Source organism: Oncorhynchus kisutch, linkage group LG22 (genome assembly GCF_002021735.2).
Source record: "Oncorhynchus kisutch isolate 150728-3 linkage group LG22, Okis_V2, whole genome shotgun sequence".
Classification (NCBI taxonomy): Eukaryota; Metazoa; Chordata; class Actinopteri; order Salmoniformes; family Salmonidae; genus Oncorhynchus; species Oncorhynchus kisutch.
In genome coordinates, this window is record NC_034195.2 from 4,275,041 (window position 1) to 4,300,619 (window position 25,579).

General features: G+C 44.4%; 1 protein-coding gene across 2 annotated transcripts in view; it reads right to left on the bottom strand.

The window, feature by feature from the left end:
- Positions 1-8,399: 8,399 nt before the first annotated feature.
- The window catches only part of LOC109867807 (DENN domain-containing protein 5B-like), a 56,162-nt gene continuing 38,982 nt past the window's right edge, over positions 8,400-25,579 (bottom strand). Inside the window, exons 19-21 of one of the 2 annotated variants that reach the window (XM_020457117.2) lie at positions 16,441-16,567; positions 15,876-16,038; positions 8,400-12,141 (exon numbers count right to left, since the gene is read on the bottom strand). In XM_020457117.2, the coding sequence (XP_020312706.2) occupies positions 11,958-12,141; positions 15,876-16,038; positions 16,441-16,567 (474 nt within the window). In that variant the 3' untranslated portion in view covers positions 8,400-11,957. The remainder of the gene's footprint in view (positions 12,142-15,875; positions 16,039-16,440; positions 16,568-25,579) is intronic. The other variant, XM_031801670.1, reaches the window with a different exon arrangement.

The window sequence follows — 25,579 nt, forward strand, 5'->3', positions numbered from 1 at the left end:
TAAGGCAAGGGCTGATTTCTAGGGTTTACTGCTAACCTACAAAGCATTACATGGGCTTGCTCCTACCTATCTTTCCGATTTGGTCCTGCCGTACATACCTACATGTTCGCTACAGGCACAAGACGCAGGCCTCCTTATTGTCCCTAGAATTTCTAAGCAAACAGCTGGAGGCAGGGCTTTCTCTTGTAGAGCTCCATTTTTATGGAATGGTCTGCCTACCCATGTGAGAGATGCACACTCGTTCTCAACCTTTAAGTCTTTATTGAAGACTCATCTCTTCAGTAGGTCCTATGATTGAGTGTAGTCTAGCCCAGGAGTGTGAAGGTGAACGGAAAGGCTCTGGAGAAACGAACCGTCCTTGCTGTCTCTGCCTGGCTGGTTCCCCACTCTCCACTGGGATTCTCTGCCTCTAACTCTATTGCAGGGGCTGAGTCACTGGCTTACTGGTGCTCTTCCGTGCCGTCCCTAGGAGGGGTGCATCACTTGAGTGGGTTGAGTCACTGACATGATCTTCCTGTCAAGGTAGGCGCACGCCCTTGGATTGTGCCGTGGCGGAGATCTTTGTGTGCTTGTCTCAGGATGGTAAGTTGGTGGTTGAAGATATCCCTCTAGTGGTGTGGGAGCCATGCTTTGGCAAAGTGGGTGGGGTTATATCCTGCCTGTTTGGCCCTGTCTGGGGGTATCGTTGGATGGGGCCACAGTGTCTCTCGACCCCTCCTGTCTCAGCCTCCAGTTTATGCTGCAGTAGTTTATGTGTCGGGGGGCTAGGGTCAGTCTGTTATATCTGGAGTATGTCTCCTGTCTTATCCAGTTTCCTGTGTGAATTTAAGTATGCACTCTCTAATTCTTTCTTTCTCTCGGAGACCATGCCTCAGCACTACCTGGCCTGATGACGCCTTGCTGTCCCCAGTCCACCTGGCTGTGCTGCTGCTCCAGTTTCAACTGTTCTGCCTGCGGCTATGGAACAGTGACCTGTTCACCGGATGTGCTACCTGTCCCAGACCTGCTCTTTTCAACTCTCTAGAGACAGCAGGAGCAGTAGAGATACTCTGAATGATCGGCTATGAAAAGCCAACTGAAATTTACTCCTGAGTTGCACCCTCAACAACCACTGTGATGATTATTATTTGACCCTGCTGGTCATCTGTGAATATTTTAACATCTTGGCAATGTTCTGTTATAATCTCCACCCGGTACAGCCAGAAGAGAACTGGCCACCCCCCATAGCCTGGTTCCTCTCTAGGTTTCTTCCTAGGTTCTGGCCTTTCTAGGGAGTTTTTCCTAGCCACCGTGCTTATACAACTGCATTACTTGCTGTTTGGGGTTTTTGTACAGCACTTTGTGACATCAGGGCTTTATAAATACATTTGATTGATGTGAGTTAATCTGCACACTAAGTCTGTAGCAAGCTAGCAAGTAAACTTTAAGAAAAAGCATTTTCAAAATATATTTACTTACTTGAATAGGTTCTCCCACTGCCTCTATTTTCTGTGTCCTTAGAAAAAACTAAATATATAAATGTCCTAAAGCAAAAATACACACAAATAATATTATCTGATGAAATTGCTTTAGAAAGGGGCACAAGACAGGGATGTCCTCTCTCCCCCCTGCTGTTTTAACTGGCAATTGAACCACTTGCATAAATTCATTGGTCAGGAACCAAACATAATATGTGTAAGTATTGGTAAACATAAGTATAAACTAAACTCATTTGCAGATGATCTCCTAATATACCTGACCAATATTGAAAACTCAATATCTGAAAATCTCAGGATATAAAATTAAAGTGGAAAAAAACAAAATATTGGCAATAGGAAAAATAAAAATAATAACTCATGATCTGCAGCAATCCTATAAGTGAACCACAAAAAATATCAAATACTTTGGATGCCTTATAAGTGACAACAAACAACAAATATATAAAGATAACTTCATGCCATTACTCAACAATATGAAAGCAGATCTAATTAACTTCTTCGATATAGGGGCCACTCTTTTAATTTTGGGATGAAAAACGTTCCCGTTTTAAACAAGATATTTTGTCACGAAAAGATGCTCGACTATGCATATAATTGACAGCTTTGGAAAGAAAACACTCTGACGTTTCCAAAACTGCAAAGATATTGTCTGTGAGTGCCACAGAACTGATGTTACAGAAAAAAACCAGATAAAAATACAATCAGGAAGTGCCGCATTTTTTGAAACCGCCTCATGGCAATGACTCCTTATATGGCTGTGGAGGAGCTAGGAGTCAGCTTACCTTTTCCACGTTTTCCTCAAGGTGTCTGCAGCATTGTGACGTATTTGTAGGCATATCATTGGAAGATTGACCCTAAGAGACTACATTTACCAGGTGGTCGCTTGGTGTCCTCCGTTGCAAATATTGCGTAATCTCCAGCTGCAAGTACTTTTCCGTTTGCTACTGAGGAGAAACCCAACTGCCACGAAGGATTTATCATCAAATAGATATGTGAAAAACACCTTGAGGATGATTCTAAACAATGTTTGCCATGTTGCTGTCGATATTATGGAGTTAATTTGGAAAAAAGTTTGGCGTTGTAGTGAATTAATTTTCTTCTTTTTTTCTTAGCCAAAAGTAATGAACAAAACGGAGCGATTTCTCCTACACAAATAATATTTTTGGAAAAAATTAACATTTGCTATCTAACTGAGAGTCTCCTCATTGAAAACATCCGAAGTTCTTCAAAGGTAAATTAGTTTATTTGAATGCTTTTCTTGTTTTTGTGAAAATGTTGCCTGCTGAATGCTATGCTAGGCTATCAATACTCTTACACAAATGCTTGTGTAGCTATGGCTGTAACGCATATTTTGAAAATCTGAGATGACAGTGTTGTTAACAAAAGGCTAAGCTTGTGTTTCAATATATTTATTTAATTTCATTTGCGATTTTCATGAATAGGAAACGTTGCGTTATGGTATTGTGCTTGAGGCTATGATTACGCTCCCGGATACGGGATTGCTCGTCGCTAGTGGTTAAATGGAACAATCCTCCCATTAATCTTACAAGTAGAATAAACCTCTTCAGAATAGCATGGCTCCCAAAGTTTTTATATGAATTCTCGGTAATACTGTTTACCCCACCAAAGATATTCATTAAAAAAGTATACTCTGTCATAACAGACTTTATAAGGGCAAATAAAACTCTTAGAATAAAACGGCAAGTTTTACATCTTCCTAAGTCTGAGGGTGGTTTTAATCTTCCAGACTTGGAATTGTATCAACTCACCATCCAAGGCTGTTACTCATGACATATAGTTAAATGCACTAAAGTGGAACAATGGGTACACATTGAAGATGTAATGCTCATCCCCAGAATCTTTTCACATGTCTATTTTCAAAGGAAAAAGCTAAGAACATTAACAACTTCATAGTTATGAACACTATAACAATATGGAAGAATATTAAACGCATTCTAAAAGAACCAATATCACTCCCTAAAAACACCACCCTATGGAACAATCCTTGGATAGTTTTTTCAGAATTCACAGATAAATGTCACATTGTCTAATGATCGGAGACAGGCGCAGGAATACGTAATAGGGGTTTTTAGTTTCTCCACCCAAACAAAAGAGTGAGGTTTAAACCTCTAAATAATACACGGGGCGAGGCCCGTAAAACAAGTGCACAAATACATGGAAGCCGATACAACAGCATAGGTACTCACAGGACCAACGGATATGGTAATAATAACCGACAAGGACAATGGGGAACAGAGGGCACAAATATAACATATTAATCAGGGGGAATGGGAACCAGATGTGTGTAATGAGACAAGACAGTTCGGGGTTGGTGGTAATGAATCCAGTTCAGTGATGCCTAGAAGGCCGGAGCTGAAAATCCCTGGTCAGCGAAGCGTGAAAAGTTGGGTTAATATGGTAATCAGCAGGGAGTTGCAAACAGTAAGTTACCTCATTAACCCTCCTCAGGACTTTAAACGGCCCCACAAACCACGGGCTCAGCTTCCTGTAGGGCAAGCGGAGGGGCAGGTTCCGGGTGGAGAGCCAGACCCGGTCGCCTGGAGAGAAGACAGGCGCCTCACTGCGGTAGCGGTTGGCCTGTTTCTTGTGCCAAAGCATGGCCTGCTGGAGACGATTGTGCTCAGCGTTCCAGGTCTCCTCAGCGTCCCGAAACCACTCGTCCACAGCAGGGGCCTTGGTCTTGCTCGGATGCCAAGGTGCCAGGGCTGGCTGATACCCAAACATGCACTGGAAAGGAGTGAGGTTAGTGGAGGAGTGAAGGAGGGAGTTTTGCACGTACTCAGCCCAATGTAGAAAATCTGCCCACTCCCCGGCCGGTCCTGACAGTAACACCTCAGGAACATGCCTACCTCCTGATTTACCCCCTCCACTTGCCCATTAGCTTGAGGATGGTACCCGAAGGTGAGACTGACCGTGACCCCCAGGCGTTCCATGAACGCTTTCCATACGCTTGAGGTGAACTGAGGGCCACAGTCTGACACAATGTCCTCCGGGATCCCGTAGTGCAGGAAGACCTTAGTAAAATGAGCCTCCGTGGTTTGCATGGTCGACGGGAGCCCAGGCAGAGGAAGGAGGCGACAAGCTTTTTAAACCGGACCACAACAACGAGAACGGTGGTGTTCCCCTGGAAGGGGGGAAAGTCCGTGACAAAGTCCACCGAGAGGTGAGACCAGGGTCATTGCTTTTCATAAGGGAGGTGTCTGGGTGTCTTAGACTGGGCACAGATGGAGCAGGAAGAGATGTAAACCTGGGCGTCCCTAGCCAAGGTGGGCCACCAGTACTTCTCAGTCATGCAGGCGAATGTACGGCCAGGATGACCCGACACAGGCGCCGTGTGCCTCCAGGCAAGGAGGCGGTCCCGCACACCCGTGGGTACGTAGATGCGGTTCTCCGGGCACTGTGCAGGTGCGGGTTCTGTGTGCAGGGCCTGCCGTATGTCGGTGTCCACGTCCCACACCACTGGCACGATGATGCGGGACAGACGGACGATGGGGTCTCCTCTCCCTCTCTCTCCTGTGCGTCATAGAGGCGAGACAGGGCGTCCACCTTCACGTTCTTCAAGCCTGGCCTGTAAGAAAGCGTGATTTGGAACCTGGCAAAGAATAGAGCCCACCTGGCCTGTCTCGGGTTTAGCCTCTCCACTGCCCTGATGTACTCCAAGTTGCGGTGGTCCGTCCACACCAGGAAAGGGTGTTTGGACCCCTCCAGCCAGTGCCTCCACTCCTTCAGTGCCTTCTTGACTGCCAAGAGTTCCCAGTCCCTGACTTCGTAGTTCCTCTGGGCGGGGCTCAGCTGCCTGGAGTAGAAGGTGCAGGGCCACAGCTTTGGAGGGATTCAGGTGCGCTGGGACAGCACTGCCCAGAATCCTACTTCGGAGGCATCCACCTCAACAATGAAGGGGAGTGAGGGGTCGGGATGTGCCAGCGCGGGAGCAGTGGTGAAACGTGCCTTCTCGAATACCCTCTCCACCTCCGCCATCCAACGAAGCCTCTGGGGACCTCCTCTCAGCAGGGAGGTAAGAGGTGCAACCACCGTGCTGAAACCCCGGATGAACCTCCGGAAATAGTTGGCGAACCCCAGGAATCGCTGGACTGCTTTCATGGAGTTGTGGCTGGGCCATGACCTGAATGAGAGCCACTCAGAGCCACTCCCCCGGTGGATATGAGGTAGCCCAAAAAGGACACGGACCACAGGGTTGGAGCAGAAGAATTCACTGGTTTGTCACCTCCTCGCCTATTTGTGGATAGAGGGCAGGTCGAGGAGAAATTACCCCTTTCCCCACAATAGGAGCAGAGTCCCAGATTCCTCCTTCTCCTACGCTCTGCCTCGGGCAAACATGCAGAACCCATCTCCATCGGCTCTGGCCACAGTGCAGGTGTAGCCATGGGCTCCAGATTTCTCACATGTATTCATTGGGACCGCAGGAGGTTGTCCAAACGAATCGCCATGCTGATGAGCAGGTCGAATGACACGTTGTCACCACAGCAGACTAACTCCATCTGTACCTTCTCCCGCAGTCCGCTGCGGAACACAGTGATCAGAGCCGACTCATTCCATCCAGGGGCGGCCGTGATGGTCTGGAACTCCAGGGCCAACTCCGAGGTGGTCCTAGATTCCTGGCGTAGTCGGTGTAGGCACTCACCCCCCTCTCGGCCCTCCACAGGATGATCAAACACAGAGCAGAAGAGGAGGGTGAAGCGCTCTTGGGACTCGACCTCGGGTCCGCCCGTTTCCCAGACCGCGGCCCCCCAGTCCAGGACCCATCCGGTCAGTGCCGAGATGACGGTGGCAACCCTGTCTTTCCCGGAGACAGCCTCGGCGTAGCGAGCGAGATACATTTTGCAATGCAGAAGGAATCCCTTGCATCTCGCTGGTGCTCTGTGAAAGCACTCCGGGAGGGACAGGGGTATTCCACGGGCCGGCTCAGATGGGGCCGGTTGTGGTGTGGAGCTGGTGCCGGAACCGGTGCTGGAGATTGTAGGGACTGCACATTCCCCTCCAAGCGCAAGATAGTTGCCAGCACGATGTCCATGGCGCTGCCGAGTCTGGAGAGACAGTCCGCGTGATGAAGGACTGTCTCTACGATGGTCCTGCTGTCTCCATTTAATTGGTTGGTTATTCTGTCATGTTGTCTAATGATTGGAGACAGGTGCATGAATACCTAAATAATACACAGGAATTTGTTCTTAACTGACTTGCCTAGTTAAATAAAGGTAAAATAAAATTACAATACATTCAGACCACTTTACTTTTTCCACATTTTGTTACGTTACAGGCTTATTCTAAAATTGATTAAATAAATGTTTTCCCTCATCAATCTACACACAATACCCCATAATGACAAAGTGAAAACAAGTTTTTAGAAAATGTTGCTAATTTATAAAAATAAATAAAAAGATACCTTATTTACATAAGTATTCAGACCCTTTGCTATGAGACTCAATTGAGCTCAGGTGCATCCTGTTTCCATTGATCATCCTTGAGATGTCTCTGCAACTTGATTGGAGGCCACCTGTGGTAAATTGAATTGATTGTACATGATTAGGAAAGGCACACACCTGTCTATACAGAGTCTCAGAGTTGACAGGGGCAAAAACCAAGTTATGAGGTCAAAGGAATTGTCTGTAGAGCTCCAAGACAGGATTGTGTCGAGGTACAGATCTGTGGAAAGATACAAAAAAGCATTGAAGGTCCCCAAGAACACAGATGCCTCATTCATTCTTAAATGGTAGAAGTTTGGAACCACCAAGACTCTTCCTAGAGCTGGCCGCCCGGCCAAACTGAGCAATCGAGGGAGAAGGGTCTTGGTCAGGGAGGCGACCAAGAACCTGACGGTCACTCTGACAGAGCTCTAGAGTTCCTCTGTGGAGATGGGAGCACCTTCCAGTAGGACAACCATCTCTGCAGCACTCCACCAATCAGGTCTTTATGGTAGAGTGGCCAGACGGAAGCCTCTCCTCAGTAAAAGGCTCATGACAGCCCACTTGGAGTTTGCCAAAAGGCACTTAAAGGACTCTCAGGCCATGAGAAACTAGATTATCTGGTCTGATGAAACCAAGATTTGGCCTGAATGCCAAGTGTCATGTGTAAAGGAAAACTGGCACCATCCCTATGGTGAAGCATGGTTTTGGCAGCATCATGCTGTGGGGATGTTTTTCAGGGACTGGGAGACTAGTCAGGATTGACGGAAAGATGAACGGAGCAAAGTACAGAGAGATCCTTCATGAAAACCTGCTCCAGAGAGCTCAGGGCCTCAGACTAGGGCAAAGGTTCACCTTCCAACTGGACAACGACCCTAAGCACACAGCCAAGACAACGCAGGAGTGGCTTCAGGACAAGTCTTTGAATGTCCTTGAGTGGCCCAGACAGACCCTGGACTTGAACCAAATCTAGCATCTCTGGAGAGACCTGAAAATAGCTGAGACCTGACAGAGCTTGACAGGGTCTGCAGAGAAGAATGGGAGAAACTCCCCAAATACAGGTGTGCCAAGCTTGTAGCGTCATACTCAAGGCTGTAATCACTGCCAAGGGTGCTTCAACAAAGTACTGAGTAAAGAGCCTGACAACTTTTATTTAACCTTTATTTAACTAGGAAAGTCAGTAAGAACAAATTCTTATTTACCATGAATAATTTTGCACGCCCAATTTTTCAGTTTTTGTTAAAATAGTTTGAAATATCCAATAAATGTCGTTCCACTTCATGATTGTGTCCCACTTGTTGTTGATTCTTCACAAAAAATACAGTTTTATATCTTTATGTTTGAAGTGGCCTCTCTCTCTCTCCTTAGAATTTGTAACTTGTAACTGAAGCTTTATGCCCCTACTCAGCTATCGGGCTGATGGGCTCATTGCTTTCAGTAAAAAGAGTCGTGAGAATCATATCACCCGGCAAACAAAGCAAACAGTTTATCTTAGACTTTAATCTTTAACGACACGTTTCATAAATATTAAAAGTAGCAATAATACATTATTGCTTACCCTCATATCTATGTTCAGGTAATATTAGTAGAGACTTGGTCATTGTGGCTTTGACTAAGGATAGTGCTTGCAGGACAACGCACGAGACAGTATCTTGGGACCTTGTCAACAAAGAAAGCACATGTAATATCAATATAATATGAAGCTTATTTCTGTACTCAGTGTTTAGATCTAGCAATTACAATTAAATAAGCATCACAATATTACGTTCAGAAAATGCATAAAACACTTTTCTACTCGTTGACAGATTGTTTTCACAAGTCTACTGTAAGTAACATTGTATATTGTGACACTGAAGGACGACTTCTTAAGTAACATTGTATATTGTGACACTGAAGGACGACTTCTTACTAGGCGACGTTCAAATAAACAAACATTCACAGTAAAAAAAAAAGAAGCTGTGTGAACAAAATGTTAATTTAACAAAAGACCATTTTCAATATTTCACTAATCTATATTTGTCAGCAAAAACAGAATGGTCCCGGAGGCAAACAGTGAATCGAACAACACAGATCAATAAGTCAGGGAACATTAAGAGCCGTGCCTCTTATGGCTTCAGTAGGTAAAATAAAACCTCCAATGTACATGACTAGGCAACTGTTGCACAGAGACAATTTCAAGAGAAAATTACATGAGATTTTGGTAACACTTTAAATCAACTTTCATGAATGGGCATTCATAAACATATTTATTTTAAAAATTACCCCCTTTTCTCCCCAATGTCGTGGTATCCAATTGGTAGTTACAGTCTTGTCCCATCGCTGCAACTCCCGTACAGACTTGGGAGAGGCGAAGGTGGAGACCCGTACAGACTTGGGAGAGGCGAAGGTGGAGACCCGTGCGTAACCGAAACATAACCGAGCTGAACAGCACCGCTTCTTGACACAATGCCTGCTTAACTCGGAAGCTGGAAAGCGACTGTGTCAGCGTGCATTGCACCCAGCTCGCCATAGGAGTCGCTAGAGTGCAATGGGAGAAGAACATCCCTGCCGGCCAAACCCTCCCCTAACCCGGCCAATGCTAGGCCAATTGTGCGCCGCCCCATGGGTCTACCGGTCACGGCTGGCTGGGACAGAGCCTGGACTCGAACCAGGAACTCTAGTGGCACAGCTAGCACTGCCCACTCGGCAGGCCATTAATAAACCATTTATAAACTTAAGTGTTATTTGTAAGCCTTTATAAGCATACTATTTTATAACATGTATAGTTTATAAAGCATTTGATGTTTTTTTTTCATGAAAGATATTACTAAGTGTTACCATGGTTTGGAGGACAAACATGTACACCAGCTTTTGAGCAGAGTAACTATCCTAAATGAATCCATTCACAATGCCCATAACAAAAAAATACACATGATTGGCGGGAAGAAAAACTGTGTGGAGAGAATACACCATCAGAGAGAGAAAAACAGGGGTGTATTCATTAGTGATGATTGGCGGGCAGAAAAACTGTGTGGAGAGAATACACCATCAGAGAGAGAAAAACAGGGGTGTATTCATTAGTGCATACCATAGAAAACATTAGCAAATATTAGTGTTTCTCATTGGACAAGTTTGTCCCTCCTCGTTTCGGCCCGTTTGGTTCCTAGTGAATACGCCCCTGATATGGCCATGCATGCATTTGTCAGGTTTATATTCCCAACGAAAGCATAACAGCAATAGGATTCAAAGTAGGCCTGGTGGGCAGGTCAAAGTTCATGACCATCACTACCACCGCAACTCTTTTCTCCTCCCTTGTTCTTCACGATGTGAGACATCAAAGCTGGCTGGGTAAAAGGGAATCACTCCGCCTCACTCCTCCTACAGACAGATCACAGTGTAGATAAGCATAAGAGGAGAAAGAAAAAACATGTTTTCTTCTGTGTGTATGTAGAGTATGTATGTACAGTATGTATGTACAGTATGTATGACATTGACTGATTTAGTGGACAAGGCAATAAGCCTGCTGTGCTGTGGCAATAGAGGTCTGCAGAAGCTGCCGTTTGGCAGTGGATTGTTTCTGGGTTCCTTCCCCTCCCAGACACCACCCACAAATAACTTCCTCTTTTCATGAGAGTTCAGTTGTCTAGTTCTGACCAGCCCCGGTAGTTGTGTCTCAATAGTCTAAAGCCTGTGTCGCACAAAGCAATTTGGATGCAATTTCTGCTGTAGACGTAAGTTGCAAACAGGGTTGCATGGGGAGTCATTTGTTACATGTAATCAGTCACATCAAATAAAATACATGTAACTTTAATCAGCGAGAAAGTAATCGGATTACATTCTGAAGTTTGGGTAATCCAAAGGTTATTTTACCCTTACCTTGTGGACAGGTAACTAGTAACTAACGGATTACATTTTGGACAGGTAACTAGTAACTAACGGATTACATTTTGGACAGGTAACTAGTAACTAACGGATTACATTTTGGACAGGTAACTAGTAACTAACGGATTACATTTTGGACAGGTAACTAGTAACTAACGGATTACATTTTGGACAGGTAACTAGTAACTAATGCATTACATTTTGGACAGGTAACTAGTAACTAACGGATTACATTTTGGACAGGTAACTAGTAACTAACGGATTACATTTTGGACAGGTAACTAGTAACTAACGGATTACATTTAGAGAGTAACCTACTCAACCCTGGTTGCAAGTGACATCTGAGTCCCGAACAGAACGATATGATATATATTTTTTAAGGGGCAATCTGCAGTTGCTACATTCATTTTGGGACTTGTGACTGAGTGATATGTACTCATTGATTCTTGAAGAATATAACTTACAAATGCCTCATTTAGTTCAAATGTTATACGCCATCAGAACCTAAAATATAAGCTTGTTTTTACTACAATGTTTGTAAACAAAGTAAATCTAAAACTAACACTTTACCCTGAAAAAATGGTTAATACTATAATTCTGACATCATGGATGGTCAGTCTTTGCATCCATAGCTCTGTTTATGAATTTAAGAGTGGTTACATTCCTCCTGCCCCGTCCCTCAGCTTTACACCAAAGCAGGGGTGCTTTATTGTTTCAACCGCAGATTGCCGCTTTAAAGACACACATTTTCTCTCTACTGACTGCTGCTGCAGGGAGGGGGGGGGGGGGGGGGGGGGGGCGTTGCCTAGGCAACCGAATACTAGTTTGCTACAACATCCTGCCTGTTTCACCAAGGAGCAACAAAGTTTCATCTGTTGTAGAGTCCGTGTTACAGCAGAAACCGACGCAACCGCACAAATGCCCAGCCGTCCCGTCAGCTGTTCATTCCACCCCCCCCCCCCCAAAAAAAAAACATGATCATAATTTCAATGGTTATGAAGGTGATTTTATTTTCATGACAGTCTTCATCCATAACCGTCAGTTAAGCGGTTATACGGTAATTGTGCCAGCCCTAGCAGTCACTCGACCCTGTTGAGGTCCTGCTACCCTGTGTACGTTGTGCATTATGTGAATAGGGGTAAAACTCCATATCCCAGTGTCCTCAGCGGCGGTGGGGTTAGAGGTCAACCCCCTTAATGAGGGCCGTCTCCAGGGTGATGGGGAACTCGTGGAGGGTATGGAGGATGCGAGAGAGGGAGTTGACGGCTGCGTGGTCCTGGACCAAAGCCGACTCCTCGTAGAGACGTGCTGTCAGGTGGGACTCGGCCAACAAGGGGAGCCACTGGGGCAGCAGCTGGTCCCTGCCAACACAAAGGGTCAAAGGTCAAATCATAACTTTCTCCAGAGGCCTGTTCAGGAGGGCACAATGCTACCTAACGTTCAGACAGAAATACATTGTGTAAAACAAATCTGATTGCCTACCATGTGAAATAGAGGGATCATGTCAGCTCTATTCATTACATTTCTATCTGCAATGTTCTGAATGTTCCACCTCTCTAAATACACCCGATGATTACTCTGATTAGGACGAAGTTGCCCTAAGGCAACTGATCTAAGCAAAGTTTTGCATTTATGCTAGAATGGTTAAGGATTGGAATTGGCGAGAGGGAGCTGATCCTAAATCTGTGCTTATAGGGGCAACTTCTACCTGGAGCTGTTGACTAGGTCCTCAGATTCAAGTTAGGCATTTTATTTAAAATTCAACAACATCAATTAAGTGAGCTCATTCAATATGAGTTTTATTTGATGCTTCTTCCAATATAGTGGTCAGTTACTAGCTAGGTGGTCCATCTCAGGAAAATGTAGATACAATATACAGAAGAGTACTATGTCCAAACAAAGCACCTCAGACCACTTACAGCCCAAAATCCTCGCCGAAATAACAGAGTGTGATGTAAACGAGTCAGGTCGGTGACTGTGAGGCCTTGGCGGCTCCAGGAAGGGGCAAGACTGTGCTGAAGCCCCCTCTAGAATAGCCCTGGCACATACACGCATGTACCATATATTGCCTTGGAGACCAATTAAATAATCAAAATGTTGATTTATTAGCCTATTTGTTATAAGTATTTAGGTATAGCATGTGAAATCATTGTCAGAGTTACCATACACATCTAGATTATTGATGTATTTAAAATGTTGTATTATTTTAACCTTTATTTATTTATTATTTATTTATTATAATTTTTAACAACTCCAAAGCAATTACATGTGGTGCAGGAACCACTGACTCGCTGCATTTCTCTATTATCAAGACACGTGCTGGTAACTCTTAACTGGTTAGGACAGCTCATGAGGTGTCCTAAATATCTGTCCACTAGGGGTGACTCTTATTATTAAAGAGGCTTCATGCATAGCTTTTATTTTTACTCATAAGAGTCAAATGTTTATTCTCAGCACTTACGACCAATCTTCTACTTTGTGTGGTTACGGGCCCATTCCTGCTGCCAGCCACTCTGCCGGAGCAGCGCTCAGGGGCTTCAGGGGGAGTGAAAGTGTGTAACTCTGACTGACACAATTAACACAACCACCAGAGGGCAGGGGTGACGTTCCGATTTTCATTAGAAAGCCCTGTTCAAATGCATCTATCCAAGTCACACCTGCACAAGTGGGGTCTCAACTGGGGTTTATTCTGAAGGATGCAGCGTTCTGAACACGCAGATAGAAATATGATGACCAGAGCTGAAATCATTCCCTATTCTGCATGACAGTCATATCTGTTCTACTTGTTGGATTCTGAGAATATGAAATATACTTATTCATGTCACGGAGGGAGAGAGGGTAATGTATAACGTTTACATGATATCAGGTATCCTATTGAAATATTGAGTGCTTAGGTTCAGAGGGTCGACACCAGAAGTTAATGGTTATCTGTAGGAGGAAGGTATATAGTGTGTGCAATTAAGCTTGGAATGTGCAGAGTACAGGGAAAGTGATCACATGTGGCAGGCATTGATAAGGGGAGAGAGCCATGGATTAGTGATGAAGGGGGGTCGAGATGAGCTCAGGTCACGTTAACTTCTTTGGGACTGGGGGGCAGCATTGAGTAGCTTGGATAAAAAGGTGCCCAGAGTAAACTCCCTGCTACTCAGGCCCAAAAGCTAGAATATGCATATAATTAGTAGATTTGGATAGACAACATTCTGAAGTTGCTAAAACATTTTGAATGATGTCTGTGAGTATAACAGAACTCATATGGTGTCAGGCAGAGTGCCATGAGCTGATCACGCGCGCCCCCGTGAGAGTTAGCTGCTTTCCATTGCATTTCTAAAGACAAAGGAATTCTCCGGTTGGAACATAATTGAAGATTTATGTTAAAAACATCCTAAAGATTGATTCTATACATCGTTTGACATGTTTCTACGAACTGTAATAGAACTGTTTTGACATTTCGTCTGAACAAGTGATCGCGCATTATGCATTTGGATTACTGGGCTAAATGCGCAAACAAAAAGGACGTATTTGAACATAAATGATGGACTTTATCGAACAAAACAAACATTTATTGTGGAACTGGGATTCCTGGGAGTGCATTCCGATCAAGATCATCAAAGGTAAGTGAATATTTATAACGCTATTTCGGACTTTTCTGACACCTCTCCTTCTTTCGAAAATGGCTGGATGTTTTTCTGTGACTAGCGCTGACCTAACATAAATCGCAAGGTGTGCTTTCGCCGTAAAGTGTTTTTGAAATCTGACACAGCGTTTGCATTAAGGACTAGTTTATCTATATATCCATGTATAACACTTGTATATTTTATCAATGTTTATTATGAGTATTTCTGTAATTTGATGTGGCTCTCTGCACTTTCACCGGATGTTTGTTTGAGACAACGCATTTGTGATCATAACACACCAATTTCAAATGAGGTTTTGGACATAAAGATTAACTTTATCGAACAAAACACACATTTATTGTGTAACATGAAGTCCTGTGAGTGCCATCTGATGAAGATCATCAAAGGTTAGTGATTAATTTAATCGCTATTTCAGATTTTTGTGAGCCCTCTCCTTGGCTGGAAAATGGCTGTATGGTTTTCTGTGACTAGGTGTTGACCTAACATAATTGTTTGGTGTGCTTTTGCTGTAAAGCCTATTTGAAATTGGACACTGTGGCTGGATTTACAAGAAGTGTATCTTTAAAATGGTGTAAAATACTTGTATGTTGGAGCACGCGCTCCAGCAGGTGTATCTCACTGATCATCCCTAAAGCCAACACCTAATTTGGCCGCCTTTCGTTCCAGTTCTCTGCTGCCTGTGACTGGAACGAATTGCAAAAATCGCTGAAGTTGGAGATACTTTTATCTCCCTCACCAATTTCAAACATCTGCTATCTGAGCAGCTAACCGATCGCTGCAGCTGTACATAGTCTATCGGTAAATAGCCCACCCAATTTTACCTACCTCATCCCCATACTGTTTTTATTTATTTACTTTTCTGCTCTTTTGCCCACCAATATCTCTACCTGTACATGACCATCTGATCATTTATCACTCCAGTGTTAATCTGCTAAATTGTAATTATTCGCCTACCTCCTCATGCCTTTTGCACACAATGTATATAGACTCTCTTTTTTTCTACTGTGTTATTGACTTGTTAATTATTTACTCCATGTGTAACTCTGTTTTATCTGTTCACACTGCTATGCTTTATCTTGGCCAGGTCGCAGTATTTTAATTATGGGATTTCTGTTGTTTTGAATTTGGCGCCATGCAATTTCACTGGCTGTTGGCGAGGTGGGACGCTACCGTCCCACATATCCCAGAGAAGTTAAGGGAGAAAGAAAAGTGTTTGACCCGTATCAGATGTGTGAGTGGACACTCAGCCTTGTGCTTGTGTGAAAAGGTTGTATCGATCCTCTGGGAAGAATAAACTTGGTTAAGCTTTCATAGCGTCCGTTGAGTTTGAACTCTGAAAATTAGAACCTAACATACTAAACATATTTACAGTATATCTGAATGTTTTGTGATGTGACGTTACATCCTCCTGGCCCCTACCATCTCCATTGCCGTTTGAACTTTCAACTTTGACCTCTCACCTGACTCCCAAGCAGACCAGCAGCTGGAACTTGCCCTCCTTGCCGATGTTCCGCGGCGAGGCGTTGATGGCGTTGGCATAGTGACACAGAGAGTCACACAGTTCCGTTGACCCCCGCAAGTCACCCATTTGATCCGCCGTCTCCATGGAAACCACCACCTTCTCTGTGGGGGAGAGGTGCGGAGCAGGTAACACATTAGAAGGACAGGGTTCATAGATAAATAAGGACTATTCCTATACTAGACTTCTAGTAATTTCATTTCTATGGCAAGGATGACCCTTGGATAACTATGGAATAAAGATCTGAGCTAAGGAGTCGGCCAAATTGAGAAGTCGTTCTATGATTTCAGTCAGTGTATGTACTGTTCTAGAAAAATAACTTTTTGAAGGCAAAGATGAGGCTGTTTACTGTACTGGATGAGTCATGCTGTGCTGCACTAACAATGAATCATGTAAAAGTGAAATTACACTAAATCAGCCACTAGATTCAGACAAGTTATATGGACTTAGAGTACTACACTCCACATAGTCTGTCCGCGTGCACACACACACCCACACCCACTTACCCACAAAGTCCCATATGAACACACTCCTTTGGAATAAGCGGGAGGACTTGAATCCATGTAGGAGGAACTGTTCCAGGGAGTGCACCAGCCCCTCCTCTCCACACAGCAGAGCAGTCAGGTTCCCCCTCTGAGAAGAGGAGAGGTCTTGCATTCAGAAATGTTTGGGCATATCATCACAGAAATTGGAACGCAGGTTTAGTAAGCCAGGAGTCCACCACAATGATGACATTTGATGCACGAGTTCAATGGTATGAGAGTAGCCAATTTTCACGTGCCATAAAGTGTCCTTGCAAATGAGGCACTACTGTCTTGCCTATGGTGTTGTACAATTGCCAGGCTGCAGTGTGGAGGAGTTGAATTATGGTTGCCACGGTGACAAACCCCAACATGGGACGATAATATTTAGTACACTTCATTTCCAGAGGGCTTTCAAACACCAACGCTTCAGCTTTCCCTTCAGGTTCCTAAAACAACCAAATCCAAAGCACTTGCTGTCACACAATCACCCAAAGCGGTGTGTTTTTATACATTATAATTGAATGGATTTTAAAGGCACTTTCTTTCCAATTTTCTGTAATTTACAATTCACCGAGGGGCTGTGAAAATCTGCAAGGCTCCTCAGCTTCTACTGTGCCGAGGAAAGCGTCATTTATTCAAGCTGATTGATAGAGGCGTTGGGACTCTTACGACTAAAAGGGCTTCATGAACAGCTTTTATTTACCGGGGTATACTGTACTACTCAGATAAAGAGGGAAACGAAGCGGTCTTCTGGTCAGACTCCGGAGACGGGCACACCGTGCACCACTCCCTAGCATTCTTCTTGCCAATGTCCAGTCTCTTGACAACAAGGTTGATGAAATCCGAGCAAGGGTAGCATTCCAGAGGGACATCAGAGACTGTAACGTTCTCTGCTTCACGGAAACATGGCTAACTGGAGAGACGCTATCCGAAGCGGTGCAGCCAGCGGGTTTCTCCACGCATCGCGCCGACAGAAACAAACATCTTTCTGGTAAGAAGAGGGGCGGGGGCGTATGCCTTATGACCAACGTGACATGGTGTGATGAAAGAAACATACAGGAACTCAAATCCTTCTGTTCACCTGATTTAGAATTCCTCACAATCAAATGTAGACCGCATTATCTACCAAGAGAATTCTCTTCGATTATAATCACAGCCGTATATATCCCCCCCCAAGCAGACACATCGATGGCTCTGAACAAACTTTATTTAACTCTCTGCAAACTGGAAACGATTTATCCGGAGGCTGCATTCATTGTAGCTGGGGATTTTAACAAGGCTAATCTGAAAACAAGACTCCCTAAATTTTATCAGCATATCGATTGCGCAACCAGGGGTGGAAAGACCCTGGATCATTGTTACTCTAACTTCCGCGACGCATATAAGGCCCTGCCCCGCCCCCCTTTCGGAAAAGCTGACCACGACTCCATTTTGTTGATCCCTGCCTACAGACAGAAACTAAAACAAGAAGCTCCCACGCTGAGGTCTGTCCAACGCTGGTCTGACCAAGCTGACTCCACACTCCAAGACTGCTTCCATCACGTGGACTGGGAGATGTTTCGTATTGCGTCAGACAACAACATTGACGAATACGCTGATTCGGTGTGCGAGTTCATTAGAACGTGCGTTGAAGATGTCGTTCCCATAGCAACGATTAAAACATTCCCTAACCAGAAACCGTGGATTGATGGCAGCATTCGTGTGAAACTGAAGGCGCGAACCACTGCTTTTAATCAGGGCAAGGTGTCTGGTAACATGACTGAATACAAACAGTGCAGCTATTCCCTCCGCAAGGCTATCAAACAAGCTAAGCGCCAGTACAGAGACAAAGTAGAATCTCAATTCAACGGCTCAGACACAAGAGGCATGTGGCAGGGTCTACAGTCAATCACGGACTACAGGAAGAAACCCAGCCCAGTCACGGACCAGGATGTCTTGCTCCCAGGCAGACTAAATAACTTTTTTGCCCGCTTTGAGGACAATACAGTGCCACTGACACGGCCTGCAACGAAAACATGCGGTCTCTCCTTCACTGCAGCCGAAGTGAGTAAGACATTTAAACGTGTTAACCCTCGCAAGGCTGCAGGCCCAGACGGCATCCCCAGCCGCGCCCTCAGAGCATGCGCAGACCAGCTGGCCGGTGTGTTTACGGACATATTCAATCAACCCCTATACCAGTCTGCCGTTCCCACATGCTTCAAGAGGGCCACCATTGTTCCTGTTCCCAAGAAAGCTAAGGTAACTGAGCTAAACGACTACCGCCCCGTAGCACTCACATCCGTCATCATGAAGTGCTTTGAGAGACTAGTGAAGGACCATATCACCTCCACCCTACCTGACACCCTAGACCCACTCCAATTTGCTTACCGCCCAAATAGGTCCACAGACGATGCAATCTCAACCACACTGCACACTGCCCTAACCCATCTGGACAAGAGGAATACCTATGTGAGAATGCTGTTCATCGACTACAGCTCGGCATTCAACACCATAGTACCCTCCAAGCTCGTCATCAAGCTCGAGACCCTGGGTCTCGACCCCGCCCTGTGCAACTGGGTACTGGACTTCCTGACGGGCCACCCTCAGGTGGTGAGGGTAGGCAACAACATCTCCTCCCCGCTGATCCTCAACACTGGGGCCCCACAAGGGTGCGTTCTGAGCCCTCTCCTGTACTCCCTGTTCACCCACGACTGCGTGGCCACGCACGCCTCCAACTCAATCATCAAGTTTGCGGACGACACAACAGTGGTAGGCTTGATTACCAACAACGACGAGACGGCCTACAGGGAGGAGGTGAGGGCCCTCGGAGTGTGGTGTCAGGAAAATAACCTCACACTCAATGTCAACAAAACTAAGGAGATGATTGTTTCTTAACAGGATCATAACACCTTGGAATTTCTTTAAGCCTGACTGAAATATATTTATTTTTATTTTTCCCAGGCCACTTCTTCGGGAAGATATTCAATTAGTCTCCTGAAGACAATGAATATGGTTATCTTTATCCTTTAGCCATATAAAAACTGCTCTTCCTTTCTTATTATCAGCCAAACCATTGGTGTTATAGCTACTTAATTCACCGATTACCATGATGGGTTACATTTTGAGATACTTATCACTGTCCACCATTTTGAAATGTTATAGCTAGCTATACTTAATTCACCGATTACCATGATGGGTTACATTTTGAGATACTTATCACTGTCCACCATTTTGAAATGTTATAGCTAGCTATACTTAATTCACCGATTACCATGATGGGTTACATTTTGAGATACTTATCACTGTCCACCATTTTGAAATGCGTATCCATACTAACTCTAAGTAGATCTCCAGTTGTCCTCCAATACCCCTCCCACAAAAAAAAGACATACAAATAGAACCATAAATCCCTCTCCTTTCCCCTTTTAGTTTATTTAGTTTATTAATTCGACCATTTAAAAAGAAACAAGCACACATAAAACTTGAAAAAGCCATACATGCACATGAATAAAACCATCGAGGATATCACACAATAAAGTCTGGGACTTATTTCCATTGTGGTCCTCTTGAGACAGCATGGTTAGACAAGATCGAACACAGTATGGCAGTAGATTCTTCCAGCATGAATCTGTCCTACACTGTTGCACAGTTGAGCGTGCGACCTTATTGGTGATTCCCCTTCATGCAGATTGGTCAGTGGCTATGATTGGTCAGATTGGTCAGTGGCTATGTATCTATGCAATAGAAATAAAACATATATAGTCTTTGCCAGACTTAAATGCGCTCTAGTCAAGCACAAATGTGACCCGTTTCAGGAAGCTAGGCGTATGTCACACATCACTACTTCACAGGAGAGGCCTTTGAAATTGAACTCAATGTGTTCTTTGGCAGAAATGCCTTTTGGAACATGTGAACTTTCATGTGCCTTAATAACAGACTTGTATGTCATCTGTAAATACTGATACAATTGTTAAATTATGAGCCTAGTTGGTTTAGCCACAGAAAAAGACAGGAACTTTCCCTCTAGCCACGATTGGCTGAGATAATGGATAGGCTGGACATGCCAAGAGATGAGTTCAGAATGGTCTGCCATGTAGCATGCTTCTGTCTATAACATGAGCTGCTCAGTATGTGTAGATACTACATGTGGCATTTTTTTAAAGGTCTAACATTAGCCATGGAGAACTGCAAAAGTGTTGCTTCTACTCTCAACAACATTGCTGCCCTGAATTTAGCAGGCTCTATCGACAAAGATCAGTGGGGAAAAGTTGTGATGGACTGCTTTCTGCACACGATCAGTGTGAACCGGAGTGATTTGACACAACGCGGGCCAAACAAGCTGTACAAACAAAAACGGACACGACACAGAATACCTTACTTAGTAACAGGGATTCCAGTCTGCCGTAAAGCGTTCATCCATGTATACGGGTAAGAGTCTAGCTACATTTTCAGTTATTATATGTTTCTAATATTGCCAAAGTCGTTTTCATTGCAAGTTAAAGCGTACTGTTAGCTAGCTAGGGAATGTTAGCTTGCTGGTTCGCTAGCTAGCGTTACATGTACAGTGCCTTGCGAAAGTATTCGGCCCCCTTGAACTTTGCGACCTTTTGCCACATTTCAGGCTTCAAACATAAAGATATAAAACTGTATTTTTTTGTGAAGAATCAACAACAAGTGGGACACAATCATGAAGTGGAACGACATTTATTGGATATTTCAAACTTTTTTAACAAATCAAAAACTGAAAAATTGGGCGGCGTGCAAAATTATTCAGCCCCCTTAAGTTAATACTTTGTAGCGTCACCTTTTGCTGCGATTACAGCTGTAAGTCGCTTGGGGTATGTCTCTATCAGTTTTGCACATCGAGAGACTGACATTTTTACCCATTCCTCCTTGCAAAACAGCTCGAGCTCAGTGAGGTTGGATGGAGAGCATTTGTGAACAGCAGTTTTCAGTTCTTTCCACAGATTCTCGATTGGATTCAGGTCTGGACTTTGACTTGGCCAACACCTGGATATGTTTATTTTTGAACCATTCCATTGTAGATTTTGCTTTATGTTTTGGATCATTGTCTTGTTGGAAGACAAATCTCCATCCCAGTCTCAGGTCTTTTGCAGACTCCATCAGGTTTTCTTCCAGAATGGTCCTGTATTTGGCTCCATCCATCTTCCCATCAATTTTAACCATCATCCCTGTCCCTGCTGAAGAAAAGCAGGCCCAAACCATTTTATTTATTTTTTATTTTTTTATTTTACCTTTATTTAACCAGGTAGGCAAGTTGAGAACAAGTTCTCATTTACAATTGCGACCTGGCCAAGATAAAGCAAAGCAGTTCGACAGATAAAACGACACAGAGTTACACATGGAGTAAAAACAAACATACAGTCAATAATGCAGTATAAACAAGTCTATATACAATGTGAGCAAATGAGGTGAGAAGGGAGGTAAAGGCAAAAAAAGGCCATGATGGCAAAGTAAATACAATATAGCAAGTAAAATACTGGAATGGTAGTTTTGCAATGGAAGAATGTGCAAAGTAGAAATAAAAAAATAATGGGGTGCAAAGGAGCAAAATAAATAAATAAATAAAAATTAAATACAGTTGGGAAAGAGGTAGTTGTTTGGGCTAAATTATAGGTGGGCTATGTACAGGTGCAGTAATCTGTGAGCTGCTCTGACAGTTGGTGCTTAAAGCTAGTGAGGGAGATAAGTGTTTCCAGTTTCAGAGATTTTTGTAGTTCGTTCCAGTCATTGGCAGCAGAGAACTGGAAGGAGAGGCGGCCAAAGAAAGAATTGGTCTTGGGGGTGACTAGAGAGATATACCTGCTGGAGCGTGTGCTACAGGTGGGAGATGCTATGGTGACCAGCGAGCTGAGATAAGGGGGGACTTTACCTAGCAGGGTCTTGTAGATGACATGGAGCCAGTGGGTTTGGCGACGAGTATGAAGCGAGGGCCAGCCAACGAGAGCGTACAGGTCGCAATGGTGGGTAGTATATGGGGCTTTGGTGATAAAACGGATTGCACTGTGATAGACTGCATCCAATTTGTTGAGTAGGGTATTGGAGGCTATTTTGTAAATGACATCGCCAAAGTCGAGGATTGGTAGGATGGTCAGTTTTACAAGGGTATGTTTGGCAGCATGAGTGAAGGATGCTTTGTTGCGAAATAGGAAGCCAATTCTAGATTTAACTTTGGATTGGAGATGTTTGATATGGGTCTGGAAGGAGAGTTTACAGTCTAACCAGACACCTAAGTATTTGTAGTTGTCCACGTATTCTAAGTCAGAGCCGTCCAGAGTAGTGATGTTGGACAGGCGGGTAGGTGCAGGTAGCGATCGGTTGAAGAGCATGCATTTAGTTTTACTTGTATTTAAGAGCAATTGGAGGCCACGGAAGGAGAGTTGTATGGCATTGAAGCTTGCCTGGAGGGTTGTTAACACAGTGTCCAAAGAAGGGCCGGAAGTATACAGAATGGTGTCGTCTGCGTAGAGGTGGATCAGGGACTCACCAGCAGCAAGAGCGACCTCATTGATGTATACAGAGAAGAGAGTCGGTCCAAGAATTGAACCCTGTGGCACCCCCATAGAGACTGCCAGAGGTCCGGACAGCAGACCCTCCGACTTGACACACTGAACTCTATCAGAGAAGTAGTTGGTGAACCAGGCGAGGCAATCATTTGAGAAACCAAGGCTGTCGAGTCTGCCGATGAGGATATGGTGATTGACAGAGTCGAAAGCCTTGGCCAGATCAATGAATACGGCTGCACAGTAATGTTTCTTATCGATGGCGGTTAAGATATCGTTTAGGACCTTGAGCGTGGCTGAGGTGCACCCATGACCAGCTCTGAAACCAGATTGCATAGCAGAGAAGGTATGGTGAGATTCGAAATGGTCGGTAATCTGTTTGTTGACTTGGCTTTCGAAGACCTTAGAAAGGCACGGTAGGATAGATATAGGTCTGTAGCAGTTTGGGTCAAGAGTGTCCCCCCCTTTGAAGAGGGGGATGACCGCAGCTGCTTTCCAATCTTTGGGAATCTCAGACGACACGAAAGAGAGGTTGAACAGGCTAGTAATAGGGGTGGCAACAATTTCGGCAGATAATTTTAGAAAGAAAGGGTCCAGATTGTCTAGCCCGGCTGATTTGTAGGGGTCCAGATTTTGCAGCTCTTTCAGAACATCAGCTGAATGGATTTGGGAGAAGGAGAAATGGGGAAGGCTTGGGCGAGTTGCTGTTGGGGGTGCAGTGCTGTTGTCCGGGGTAGGAGTAGCCAGGTGGAAAGCATGGCCAGCCGTAGAAAAATGCTTATTGAAATTCTCAATTATGGTGGATTTATCAGTGGTGACAGTGTTTCCTATCTTCAGTGCAGTGGGCAGCTGGGAGGAGGTGTTCTTATTCTCCATGGACTTTACAGTGTCCCAGAACTTTTTTGAGTTAGTGTTGCAGGAAGCAAATTTCTGCTTGAAAAAGCTAGCCTTGGCTTTTCTAACTGCCTGTGTATAATGATTTCTAGCTTCCCTGAACAGCTGCATATCACGGGGGCTGTTCGATGCTAATGCAGAACGCCATAGGATGTTTTTGTGTTGGTTAAGGGCAGTCAGGTCTGGGGAGAACCAAGGGCTATATCTGTTCCTGGTTCTAAATTTCTTGAATGGGGCATGTTTATTTAAGATGGTTAGGAAGGCATTTTAAAAAAATATCCAGGCATCCTCTACTGACGGGATGAGATCAATATCCTTCCAGGATACCCCGGCCAGGTCGATTAGAAAGGCCTGCTCGCAGAAGTGTTTCAGGGAGCGTTTTACAGTGATGAGTGGAGGTCGTTTGACCGCTGACCCATTACGGATGCAGGCAATGAGGCAGTGATCGCTGAGATCTTGGTTGAAGACAGCAGAGGTGTATTTAGAGGGGAAGTTGGTTAGGATGATATCTATGAGGGTGCCCGTGTTTAAGGTTTTGGGGAGGTACCTGGTAGGTTCATTGATTATTTGTGTGAGATTGAGGGCATCAAGTTTAGATTGTAGGATGGCTGGGGTGTTAAGCATGTTCCAGTTTAGGTCGCCTAGCAGCACGAACTCTGAAGATAGATGGGGGGCAATCAGTTCACATATGGTGTCCAGAGCACAGCTGGGGGCACACCATGATGCTGCCACCCCCATGTTTGACAGTGGGGATGATGTGTTCAGGGTGATGAGCTGTGTTGCTTTTACGCCAAACATAACATTTTGCATTGTTGCCAAAAAGTTAAATTTTGGTTTCATCTGACCAGAGCACCTTCTTCCACATGTTTGGTGTGTCTCCCAGGAGGCTTGTGGCAAACTTTAAACGACACTTTTTATGGATATCTTTAAGAAATGGCTTTCTTCTTGCCACTCTTCCATAAAGGCCAGATTTGTGCAATATACGACTGATTGTTGTCCTATGGACAGAGTCTCCCACCTCAGCTGTAGATCTCTGCAGTTCATCCAGAGTGATCATGGGCCTCTTGGCTGCATCTCTGATCAGTCTTCTCCTTGTATGAGCTGAAAGTTTAGAGGGACGGCCAGGTCTTGGTAGATTTGCAGTGGTCTCATACTCCTTCCATTTCAATATTATCGCTTGCACAGTGCTCCTTGGGATGTTTAAAGCTTGGGAAATCTTTTTGTATCCAAATCCGGCTTTAAACTTCTTCACAACAGTATCTCGGACCTGCCTGGTGTGTTCCTTGTTCTTCATGATGCTCTCTGCGCTTTTAACGGACCTCTGAGACTATCACAGTGCAGGTGCATTTATACGGAGACTTGATTACACACAGGTGGATTGTATTTATCATCATTAGTCATTTAGGTCAACATTGGATCATTCAGAGATCCTCACTGAACTTCTGGAGAGAGTTTGCTGCACTGAAAGTAAAGGGGCTGAATAATTTTGCATGCCCAATTTTTCAGTTTTTGATTTGTTACAAAAGTTTGAAATATCCAATAAATGTCGTTCCACTTCATGATTGTGTCCCACTTGTTTTTGATTCTTCACCAAAAAATACAGTTTTATATCTTTATGTTTGAAGCCTGAAATGTGGCAAAAGATCGCAAAGTTCAAGGGGGCCGAATACTTTCGCAAGGCACTGTATGATCTGTGTAATAATATTATTAGTATCTCAAAAATC